A 12,796-nucleotide genomic window follows, 5' to 3' on the forward strand; every position below is an offset into this window, starting at 1 on the left:
GTATCATGTAGACAGTTCATGTGACTCTTGACTGTGTGATTCTGTTTAGTATTGAAGATTTTTTTTTCCTTGTCTGCAGACTTCACAATTAGCCTTTGTGTCTCTGTTCCCCTTTACAGAATAACAGAGAGAAAAAAGGGCAACAGCGCTAAAACTTGTAAAAAAAAAAAAAAAAAAAAAAAAATCATCTCTATGTAGAAGTGGCAAGAAGAACAATGGTTGGAGAGGTTCAGCAGTAGGCAGGAGGAAACACGGAGTCATGGGTCTACAAAGTGCCAGTCCTAGCAAATGAGGTAATGTTGCAGTTGAGCATGTTCCAGCATGATAGATGTCCTTTTGCTCATCTGGAAGCAGGAATATGCGTCAAGCACCGGTTGCCTCTGCTAAATTCAGTCATCAACAGAAACTGAAAGATGTTACTAAAGATCTGAGTAGATGTAGTCAGCTCAGATACTAACCAAAATATAGGTGGTGCTGAATGTAAAAACAAATCCATTAAGGAAGTGGTATGTGTACAGCATTGGATGTTGAAAGCTGGCAGGTTGTTCTGATCACTGTCTCAACTCCAGAAAGTTTAGAACTATGTCTTGCTCATGAGGCACACTCTGGTCCTCAGAGACCATTGTGTCCAGCACAGTATTGCAGAATGCAAGATAGTCAACACAATAGCTGAACAAACAAAACAAGCTTTGCTTGCAGATAGTTGGCAGTGTCCCTGTATCCTGTAGCCTGTTTATCACTGAAAAATACTTAGCAGATAAAAAGTGAGATTAGATTGCCTAACCAATTTCACATTAAATCTCATGTTTTCTTTTTCCCAACTGAGTGTGAAGCAGTTGTGCAACAGAAATCCTGAAGACTTGAAAGACTGAATGTCCTTAGTGTGAGTTGCAATTTGACCTTGATATTTAGCTAAAATCTGTTGATTCTGTAGTTCTTCGGTCTTAAAACTGCTAGAAAGTAGTCTTCACCAGGCCTGTAATGATGAAAATCAGTTTTATTTATAGATTTTATTATTATTATTTTTAAAGCAGAAGGAAGACCTGAGGATTCTCTGTGGTCTTTGAGTAACAATTGGAGAGAATTTTTTTTCTTTTGAGTGTGTGTTCTGACACCCCATGGATTTTTTTTGAGGGACTGCCATGTGCTTGGCAGTAAACAGCAGTCTACTAGTTGTAGTTTGGTTTTAGTAACATTTACTGAATGACTTCAAGATGAGAACAACAATAATCTGAGTTCATGTTCACTGTAGCTCAAATCTTTAAAGCTATGGGAAAAGGCAGAACAGTGGGAGATGATCACTTCAAAGAGGATTGATTTGACTTTTTTTTTTTTTTAAGATCCCCTGTGTTATTTTACTGTGTAAAGATAAACATTGTTTTATTTATTAGAATATCCACAATTAATTCTTGGCTTTACTTTCTTCTGTGCTACAGAGAATGATCAGTTGCATGTGGTGTGGTTACTGCTACATCCTTCCCTATCTGAAAGTAAAGATAAATCTCCAGTTGCTGTATTGGTGATGTGAGGTGATAAATAATGGACCGTAGTTCCACACATTGCCAATGTTCTGGCTACATGTTACTGATGATTTCAATGTAGTTTTTCTTACCACATGCTAGACATTAGAACAAAGTGAGCTTTTTGCACATCACTTGTCCTTTATCTCCGCTGGAAAGTAATTGGTTACGTGAAAACAGTAATTGCTTAAAAGAAAATAAAAGACCTGATATGCCTAGATGTAACATTAACAGGAAATCTTGCTGTTTCTCAAATGCAGAGATTGATTTCCTTTATGTTGTTAAAAGGTATTTAAGTGGTATTGGAAGGAAAAATATATCGTGGCCTTTACTAGGAAGTGAAATGAGCAGCACTTGAGACTTTGTGTGCCTCCCAGCTTGCTTAGAATTCCACCATGTGTTGCTAGGTTTGCTAGATGTGGGCCAGCCATTTCCCTGATCTGGCTTTGCTGGACTATGTCACTCTCTTGGCCACCCTTGCAGAGTTTCTAGGCTCAACCTCTTCACTGTTTTACTGTTACAGAAATGAAATCTCACAGTTAAGCTATGAAGAGCCACTGATTTCTGCATTACTAGTTGTGCACATACTGATTTCTGCCCTATTAATTGTACACATTCCCTACACTGACCTTATGGCTACTCTGCATATAAATTTGTCAAAAATAACAAGAAATTAACAATAGTATGTGCAATTATCTCAGCTAAACAGCAAACTCTTCAATGCTTTTTTTTTTTTTTTTTTTTTTTCCAATTTCATTACCCTCTTGAGCATTCTTGGAGCACAGCTCACAGCCAGCTGCAAATTGCAAGTCATGATTTAAGCAAAGACCACACTAACTTTTTCTCAACAACATCTTTGTTTCTTAGTCGTTCCCCTCCACAAACTTGCAGTTTCAGATGGCCATTTCAGTCGGGTCATCTTTCCCGTCCTCTGCTGGTAAAAGACCCTTTCATTTCACAGCTTGTAGTCCCCCTTTGCCTGGAGACTTTCCAGGCAGTCCTACTGGCTGATAAAAGTGCCCTGCTGAGTGACTTGTGGTTCTGTTGTATTATTCTGGGTTTCAGCAAGAAAAAATGGTTTGCTTGGATAATAATCACTTCTTTATTCACAGAAGCTACCCAATGAATGCATAATTATCAAGGTTTACTGACAAGCTACCATTAGTCCTTTTTTAACATTGGTGGTTCATGCACTCCAACTGCTTCCTGCATTCTCCATGGTGGTTTTTATCTACTTTTCAAATTGAATTTATGCTCTGACACAAATACAGTCTCCAGTATTAAACAGGCCTTGTGCATGTTGTATAGGCAGTCATTCCAACGAATCAGAGTAGCACAAGGAGCAAGAGAGCAATGGAGTAACACTTTTTATTGTAGAAGGTTCACAGGTTACTTGCATTGCTGCTGCTGTTTCCACCTTTAAAGAAATGCTTTATCTGCTTATATAAATATAATTAATGGTACCAGCTGTCAGTCATCTCAAGTAGGGAACACAGATGGACAAGCAAAGCTGAAAAAGACTTTCTGGTGTAGCAATTAGTAACATATAGATAATATCGCTATGAATTACTTTCAAAGCCATTGTCACACTTTACTTTTTTGACAACTTAATTGGACGTCAGGACCTTGTTTATGGTAAAGTTAATGAACATAGCATCTTTTGGCAGAGTTGTTCAGGGTGCTACCTCAGTGGAGTGCAGTGCAGCAGAGGTCAGTTTGCGGTGGCACTGCTGACACGCGCGGCCCCTGGGCAGGTTTTGAAAGGTTCAGGAAAGAGCTGGAGCCACAGCAATTGAAAGAGGCCTTGTAGGCAGCAGCTTCTGGCATCTGGTAAGCTCCAGATGTCCTGGGAGCTGCTGCAACAGACTTGGACAAGCAGTTGCTGGTAAGTTGAACAACATCTTGCCACTCTGTGAAGGAGACTTCCACTGCACCATATAAGTTTGCTAGTGACCAATTATTCGGTCTTGGGGATGGAAGGCTGGGAAAGGTATAAGCTACTTACTCGCTTATCAGATTCCTGGGTTAAATGTTTTCAGATAAGCCATTCTTTTGAGAAAAAGCCATCATCTGGTGTTTTAACGTTGAGGGATGTTTTGTCTAGCAAATGCATTCCCTACAATAGGATTGTTCTTGTTTTTAAGACTCTCTTGGGAAGTCTAGCACACACGCTTCTGTGGGTGACCTTGTGATGCAGTGGTGTTCAGCGTCTTTGGCTTCGCAAACAATTGCATGGCAGTCCTTAAGTATTCCTTTCCTTTTCAAACAGCAAGTTGCTGAGTTTGAAGTTATCAGGAATTTCAATTTGCTACTCCTGGCTTCCCTGCAGTTCTGATTTCAGCGGAGATAACATAACTTTGCCTCCAGTAGGTTTGCAACAATGCAAGGTCATTTAAACCATCTCCTGTAGGCTGGATGCCAAAGATAAAGAAGCAGTTGTTGTCCAGTTAATGTTTGCTCTGGTCTTTGCAAATAGGAAACACTGTGTACAAGTGCTAAGTGGAACTATCACCTCTTGTTATATGTTGTCATTTCTTGCACGACATTTACTGCTAATCTCAAGACAATTGAGGTTTAATATCCTGATGTGGTCATGAAGGAAATTAAGAAAGTATCTTTCTTAAACATTTTTTAAATTCTTGAGCTTTTCTTCTGGAAAGGAAAATGTTCACTTTGCGTCAGAGGAACAAAACAATGCTTAAAGCTTGCATTAGCTATTTTAACTAGGAAAACATAGGCTTCGACATGAAGGTTTATCTTCAGACTCAAAACAAATTGCCAGCTAAATATACTCCATGTGATCCCAATAGCAAAGGATTTATAATGGGCAGCTCCTGCCCCATGTAGTAACTCCTTGCTTCAATGGCTGCAAGTACTGATAATCTCTAGGTTTGCAGAAAAAAAAAAGTGTGTGTCTGTGGCTGATAAACCTGTGGTTTGGACAGCTATACCTGTCCTGAAGATTATCATTGAAGGTACTGCCCTCACTCTGCTTTTGGCTTCAGTACTATGCCCTTTTTAATAAGTAATCATAAACTGATAGTATAAATCAAGTCAATCAGTTGTCTTCTGCCTTCTGCCGCACTCAGTTAACCTTGATCTGACAGTGCTGTGTGCAGGAGTGGCTTTCCCTCCTGAGCTTGGCTAGCTGTGTCCTGCCAACTTCTTTGTAAGGTTCCTAAAAATGTTCCTAAGCTGAACAGTGTGTTGATACTAAAAAATTCATCTGGGGGAAAAAGCAGCTGAAGAAGTACAATGTGGAATACTGATTCTGTTTATATGAAGCTGAAATGTGTGTTTCATCAGCTGAGTTTTGCATGTGTTTACAAACCATTGTTATTGCAGAATGTTAATTGTTTGGGGGGACTTGAGCTTGCTGAGGAAGGGATAAAGAAACCCCACATGTGCAGTCTTTTCTGTGCTGATTCTGCCAACTTAATTACATGCATGTGTTTGCCTTCATGCTGAGCTCAGTTTTTTATTTGCATGTAGCACCATGTGTCATGCTGTACAGGTTACTCAATTGGCTAATTTGCATATCTGCAACACTTTTCAAACAAACAAAAAAAAATCCCCTTTGGCTCTAATGCTGATGAAAAGTATCTGCTTAACTGCTCCAGTCTTACATTTTTGTTGCTCTGATGCTATGCTCAAGAGACACTGCTGTTATTCTGTGGTAACCTTGAGCTGGTGCCCTACATGGGCTTGCTCAGAACAATGCATGTCTAGGCATCTCTGACAGAACAGGAAACGTCCATTTATGCTACCTGAAAGAGTGGCGGTGACAGGACTGAAACTTCCCAGGGGCTGTTTGCTGCATGGTGCTGTCAGTGCTGCCTGGCTGAAATGTGGAAGCTGTGTCTGTGGATAAAAGCAAGGAGTTGGTGCTGAGCAAGTCCTGCGATAGAGCAGGCAGGATGTGTGGCAGCTGAACAAAAGAGCCTTACAGAAACATTTGGGCTGCCTGGATAAGTGGGACGGGATGGTTTGTGGGGTTGCTGTGGCCTAAGCTTGATGCAGAGGGTTTAAGAAGTTAAGGTCTCTAGTTATGCTGGCTGCATTGGTCCTTCCAGTGATCTTGGTCAAAGAGCATCTGTCTCCCATGTGCACGTTGTCCTGGACTAACAAATGCTGGTGCTACACAATAAATGGCAGCTCAAGGTGGCTTTTAGAAACATTTAGTGAACAGTAGTAGCTGTGTTTGGGGCTACCCGTATTTTTTATTGTACTGGCAGAAGTTACCTTCCAAGTCTTTGGTGGTTATTTGTGTGACTTGTGGGGTCAAAACCAGGCTAATATTATAAGAGAACCAGAAATTGTGTGTAATGCAGCAGTCACTGCCTCTGTTGAGTGTTCTGTGTTTTCCGGTCTGCTCTGTACACCAGTGGCAGTGTAGCTGTTGATTACGTGAGGTACCACTGTGAAAGTCTCACCAACTTAAATACCTCCAACTTGCTTCCAACCCTGGGGAGGGGACACTATTTCTGGGTACGTATTCTCATATTCTCTTTCCTTCTAGTGCATGGGTTCCTTCTTCTGTGCCTTTTTTTTTTTTTTTTTTTTGTGTGTGTGTGTGTTCCTTTTTTTCCTTTTTCTCTCTCTCTTTTTTTTTTTTTTTTTTTTTTTTTTTTTTGATAGTACGGCTACAATTTCCTACAGGAACAGCTGTTTTTGAAAGCCTGCTGTAAGCCTTTATTAGCTCTACCTTTAACTTCTGGAATGCATTCATTGTACAAAGCTGCTGATTTGAGCATACAAAAGAAGAAAAAACAGTTGAATCATATCAGAGGAATACTTAAGCAACAGTTGATGTCTGCATAGTTGTTTGTTTATGTGGACAGATGTATCCCTGATTTTATTTTGCAGGAAAAAAATTAGGTCTATAAATAGATTTATGTAACTCACATTATAGTTAAATGTATATAATTCTGTTAAATGTGTATAAGAGAGCTTGAATAGAAAATGGTCTTTTCATTTACAATAGTGACATGTTTATTGACACCCTCAAATGGAATCCTTATTGCTTTAATAGAAAGATACAGAACTTTTATATGGGCAATACAGCATGATGACTTTAAGCATCTTGCAAAGAACACAACTATTTTTAATACAACTAATTTTTAAATGAGCATAACTCTGCTGCACAGTGGTGAAGAGAAACTACATGTATCCTTTTGTATTCCAGGAGAAAAACAAAAGAGCCAATATGGTAATATTAAAGATGTTATAGAATCACTAAGGAAATCTGAAAACATGCAATTGGAAAAACGAATGTAAGCTGATTTGGTATATGGCAGTCTCTAAAATTATTCATTCCTTTAACAATTCTGAGCCATAGTGCTTAGAAGATGGGGTACTAATTAAATACAGAATTAGTACCCTGAAAAAAGGGGTGTCTAAAATGATTACCAAATACAGAACTTCCTGTTCTAGCCTCCAGCCTCTGCAATTGTCCTCTGAACAGGAAAAAGAATTACTATCTTTGCATGAAAAACACGGAAATGTACGCTGATAGCCTTTCCTTGACACTGAGATGGATCTGATATAAATGACTGTTTTCAGGCTCCTCGTGAGAGACCGCTTTACCTAACAGATTGTCCAAGTTTGGGTCTGTTTAATTCATAGAGACAAGGGATTCTGTTTAGTGGTACAGATAAATAGGAAGCATTTGTTGAAATGAGGCACTGTTAAATCTTTCTCTAGCTGTGTGAGTGTGTTTGTTTTTTTTTTAATCAAAACAAGTATGGTTGGAAACTACAGTAAAAATGAAATAAAGATTCTGTTCTTTTAAGAGACTAATACCATATGTCATAAAATGTTTTGCTTTTGGCATGAACGTGGCATCATTGCGCAACATTAGAATTGCTTTCAGAATGCTCCAGGCTTCGCCATTCAATGTTAAATCTCCCAGGTGCTGCTTCCACGCTATATAAATACTGAGGCATAATTTGGGACCTGGCTGTGTTGGTTTCTCTTGGCTCTGGAATGTTAATGACAGTGTAACTACAGACAGGGATATGGTTATCAAAGCCTGTCCAGAGGGAAATAGACTTATATCTTAAACCTGGGGCTTGGCATTAGCGTGCTTGCATGCTGATACCAGAATACTGGATATAGGATTATATGTCATTTTTTTTCAGTTTAAAAGATGAATATTAAAGAAGTACCCATGCAACTACTTGTGGAATACGTGGTCATTTTTGCACTAAAAAAGTGAATGCCCTGCTGAAAGCTGTTTTGCTATGGATTTTCTGCAAGCATTACTCAGTTTCATGTTTTGGTAGTAAACTGGTTATTTCAGGTCATGAGAAAATCTTAAATTAGGTACTGTATTTCTTTTTCAAAGTAGAGGTGAGTATTAGGTTAGACGTGTGTGTAGATCATCATGTTACCTGCTATCTCCTCTTTTCCAGGATTAAATAAATAAATAATTTATGTAGGAGTTAGCTGCTACTAATGCTTTGCAGTCATTGTGGTGATTTGTGGGTGACTGGTCAAATAACTTGTATTTAAGTATCTCATATGACTACATAATAACAATAAAACAAACAAACCTAGAAACAGGATAAAGTCCAAAACAAAAGGCATAATATGCTGACAAACAAAGCATGTTAATTTTAAAGCATTTTATTTAACAGTAATATACTTCTTTTTAACATCTGTTTTTAATAGTAGGCTCCCTTTAAAAGCATGAAAATCCCCAAATGAAGAATATGCAATGAGTTTCATTTTAGGTGGAGCTTGCTGCTTGGAAGGGCACTCATTGCCATGGAGTATAAATATTGCTAGAGGAAACATCATTTTTTGCAGATGTAACTAATGCTCTGGAAACTACAGAGGTTTATTCCAGTGGTGTAAGAGTGAAGAACACAACCTCCTTGATGTGCATCTACCCACCAGTCAAAACACTGCCATCAAACTGCATTTGCTCTTTGTCTTCTGCATGCCACCTCCTTTGTTAGAGCGGCCATTCATACTCTTGGTTTCAGGTGTTGTTCTTTCAACTACTACTTTCCTGATTGGACTGCATTGTCATCCTAATATGTGTTTGTTTTATTTTTTAATCTGTTTTTTTTTTTTAAACAACTAGCAAGGTGGAATACTTTCTTCCCCTTCTGCTATTCAGGGTGTGCAGAGCCTGCAGAGTTGGTTTGTACCAATGTGCACTTCATACATATTTTCTCACGAGTCCAGACGAAAAAGTATCAAACATTTTGTTCAGCTAACAGGAAAAAAAAGTCTGTGCAAAGTGTCAGAACAAAGTGCTCTTCAAGCTGAATATTTCTCAAGGAGCATATTAATAGGAATTCAGTCTTTGCCAAAATTGTTTGTGTAGAAATCCAGTGCTGTTGAATAGACAGCTATGCCGGAGATGAGCTGACTGATGTCAAAGAGAAAGCCATAATCTGTTGAAGATGCTCTCTTGAGTGTAGCAGGGTTTCAAGCTAATCTAAAAGCAGCTTTTAATTGCATGTGAACTAGATGCTCTTACTGAAAACTGTACCTTGTTGTGAGTCCAAGCTAGAAAGCATGGGTGCAACTTTTCACTCATTTTCAGAGCTTTTTTTGCTGTAATTACATGGGATACAAAAGGTTACTCTGTTTTCTTAGTAATTTGCTAGATCCTGGTTGGTAATCTGGTAGAGGAAATAGGCCCTGCCTTGAGAACTGGGAGTGGGAGGGGGAATCATCACATTAGGAAATAGTGTCCTTTCATTAATTCAGCTGATGAGAATGATTAAAAAGACGCAGTGGATTTGGAAAGGTTTAAATACAGGGTGGTCATCTTTTGCTTTCAGCACTGATATAGATGTACTGTCTATCTTGGGTTAATTCCTTTGTTTTTAAGGCAAACATGGCAGGTTAAAAGCTCATGAAAACTAATTACAGCCAGCAAGGGGAAGACTCTTAACCTGTTAATCTCTCCTGTTAAACTGTGAGCTGGGGAAAACCTTGTATATGGAAAGTTTGATTGAGCTGGGTTGATAAGGTGAGGTGTGAATCAGATGAGACAGCTCATTGCTTATCCACATGATGTACGTGATGAAGGTTTCATGGGGCCAGTGCATCTCCAAAAGAGAAACTACGACTCTCCTGCTTCTAGGGAAGTGAAGGAGAACTCTTTAAGAGAAAGTAAGAACAAATGGGTTTGTATCTGCACAGTTCTTCTATAGAGTTTCTATGTCAGAGGTCATCTTCAGTGGTTACTTAGTTCCTGGCTTGAGCCATTGAGTTTTAGGGAGCCTGTGCAACATGTATTGCAACTTTATTTTATGTAGCTTTCTCCGTGTCTTTTCTTTGGTTTGGGCTTTTGTTTCAGCTTCCAAATGTGCCAAGTATGTATAGGATCATTCAGGGAAGCCTGGGCACTAGTACTAATAATGTTTCTCCCTTCTTCTTTTACTCTAGACCAATGAGTGGAATAAGAATGATGATCGGCTACTGCAAGCGGTGGAGAATGGTGATCCTGAAAAAGTGGCTTCATTGTTGGGTAAAAAGGGAGCCAGTGCCACCAAACAAGATAGCGAGGGCAAAACTGCGTAAGTCGAACTTAAACTTGTGACTTAAATATAATAGAGGAGAAAAAAAACAGCTTGGATGTCCATGACACAGTAATTAAGCACCAGGGACTGTACTGTAAATGAAGGTATTTTCACCTGAAGCACAATATATTTTGGAAAGCTTCTTTCTGATGGTCTATATTTATCATTTTACTTTTAAAATTCCATTTCATAATCAGAAACCTATTGAGGTAACTTGAAGCTAGTCTGCTGGGCAGACTGGTGCCATTTTAGGACAGGATATTTTGGGACTCAGGAATTTAATGACACTCTGCAGATTGCACACTCCAAAAGGCATTAATCTGTGAGGCTATTTTTTCCCATGAACATTAATTTAACAATACAGAACTGAAATTATCTTCAGTCCTAAATAATCCATTAGAAACAAAAAATACAGTGATGGGGATTTTAAAATCTTGCAGATGATAATGGCTTGTGCAACTGCTCCTTGTTGTGATTAAAACCGGACAGTGAAAGTTTTGAGTGAACAAGATTCCTTTCATAGTCTCAGTATATTTTATTGAGAATCAGTGTAATATTTTCCTCTTCTATTCTTCTTATTCTCCTGTGAACGTTCTGAATTGTGGAAGATAAAAGATTCCAGTAAGAAAGTTATAACATGAGATTGCTATCCTTAAACTTTTTTTCTTAAGGCATTGGAAGATGATTAAGTGGATAAATGAAAAAAAAACATCCCATGAGAAAATCAAAGCCTTTGTAAAATTGTGGATAGCTGGGGAGAAAGGAAAACAGTTTCTAGTCTTGGGACAGACAGAAAAAGGCTGTTTATACCAAATAATGAGTTTCAATGAATTACCTTCTGGATTATTTATTGAGTCATGATCTGCTTCTTGCTTGGTCTGTCTCAGTTTTCTACATCTGCTATATTTCTGTTCTGCATCTGAGGAAACTGGCAATGACTCATAATGAATGACCTGCAGCTTCTTATTGCAGAAGTCCATGCCCCCTAATCACTTCAGATGGGCTTTCTCCACACTTCAATATGATTTTAATTTTTAAAAGTTGCATGCGCATATTTTTTCTTTTGAAATGGAGAATCAGACGTAATCAAAGCATGACTTCTATTGAAGCCTTTAAATTAAAGATATGTCTAGCATCTTGCATTTTTCTAGTCAACATAACCACAGAGCTAGATTCTTAAGCTGGATTGTTTCCAGTGTAACACCAATATTTTGCAAGTTTCACATACAATATGATACTTTGAATTTTTCTAGGGAACTAAGCAAGACTAAATTTATTAAATACACAGGCCTCATGACTCTAGGAAGTTGGATTGTAACTTTAAGGATCTGGTGCAATGATTTTCATTGTCACATGGAGACATTTCAAAACTTACCTTCTTTCATTAATTGCAACTGCAAAGTTCATGATCTTATATTTATAGTAATGATGCAGCTACAACTGATGCAGATGCAACTACTTTTAATTGCTTGGGATGTGTGAATTAGTGCTGTGAAGATCTGTTTTTGCTAGTTCATTATGCTAATTTAATTATTGTTTAGTGTACTGGTTTAAAAGAAAACTCAAGAGAAAATGAAGGAAAATACGACTGGTATGCTCCAGAAGTACAGTGTGTCAACTCTCATTCTGTTTCAGGTGCTTTGGGAAACTTAGCAATCTACTCAAGTTATTTCTGCTTCAGTTTTGAAAGATAGATACCGACAGTTGTAGAAGCTATGACACTGATCTGGAGAGATGTAGCTACCAGAGTATTGTGACCCAGAAGTATACCCTATTATGGCTTATTAATAATGGGCAATCTCTTGTTTGTGTTTTCCCCACTACAGTCTTTTTTTTGTTTGTTTTTTGTGTGTGCCTCTGTGTGTACGTGTATGCATGCAGGCTCTAAAACCAAAATACTGTTGCCTAAGCAATGTTATCAAATACAAAATGAAACACAGCTATTTGTTCCATACTGGTACGCTTGTTTCTCCTATGTTTGCAGTGCAATGTCATGGCTTCATGCCTGTGCAGTGAATCGGGGGTGTCTATCATAGCTGTTTTTCAAACTCTGCTTAGAAGCATAGACCCAGCAGCCACCCAGCATTGAGGTCTGGTAGTGTTTCTCAAGAGCATGGTAGTAATTTGGCAGCTGCCTCACCTGGAGCATGGGAGACTCATGCTGGGAAAGACTGATTTGGGATCTGGAGAGGTCTTATCGGGACAACTGGCTACTATCAAATGCAAATGCCACTAGTTAGTTAGAAAGCGGTCTGCAGTGCTATGTGGGGAGGATGATTTTTGGATGAGTGGTCTATTGATCCTTGTGAGTATGTATCGATGCATTTGTTTGCATAATTAAGCTGAAGGTGACAAGAAAAACATGATGGATTCAATTACATAACAACTTGCATAATGCGATTAAAGCTTCAGAATGTGCTTGAAAGCACAAAAGGAGAAACAATTACACATTGCAGTACAGGTTTGTTAGGCCTGTTGTCTGTTCTCTTAAGGTGTGACTGCTTCTATTAAGGTCTTTTATTATTCAGTCCTTTTCTTAATAACTCTTCAAACAAAATTCTCGATATTGCTTGTGTTTTATTTGAAGCACACCTTTAAATAATTATCTTAAACAAAAGGTGGAAAAGACTTAAGTTTTCATACTTAAGGGGGTTCTTCCAAATTTTTGTTTTATAATCAAATGGCTTCTTAATATAAAATCCTTGAACTGAGAGGCACAGAGACAAGAGCACA

The 12,796-nt window shown here is 38.4% G+C and overlaps 1 protein-coding gene across 4 annotated transcripts in view; it reads left to right on the top strand.

The window, feature by feature from the left end:
- RAI14 (retinoic acid induced 14) overlaps positions 1-12,796 on the top strand; it is an 85,979-nt gene that overhangs the window by 39,442 nt on the left and 33,741 nt on the right. For all 4 annotated transcript variants that reach the window (XM_082782979.1, XM_082782981.1, XM_082782980.1 and 1 more), the window contains one exon: positions 9,930-10,060. In XM_082782979.1, the coding sequence (XP_082639105.1) occupies positions 9,930-10,060 (131 nt within the window). The remainder of the gene's footprint in view (positions 1-9,929; positions 10,061-12,796) is intronic.

This window comes from Aythya marila (genome assembly GCF_965140915.1).
Source record: "Aythya marila genome assembly, chromosome: Z".
In the NCBI taxonomy this organism is placed as follows: Eukaryota; Metazoa; Chordata; class Aves; order Anseriformes; family Anatidae; genus Aythya; species Aythya marila.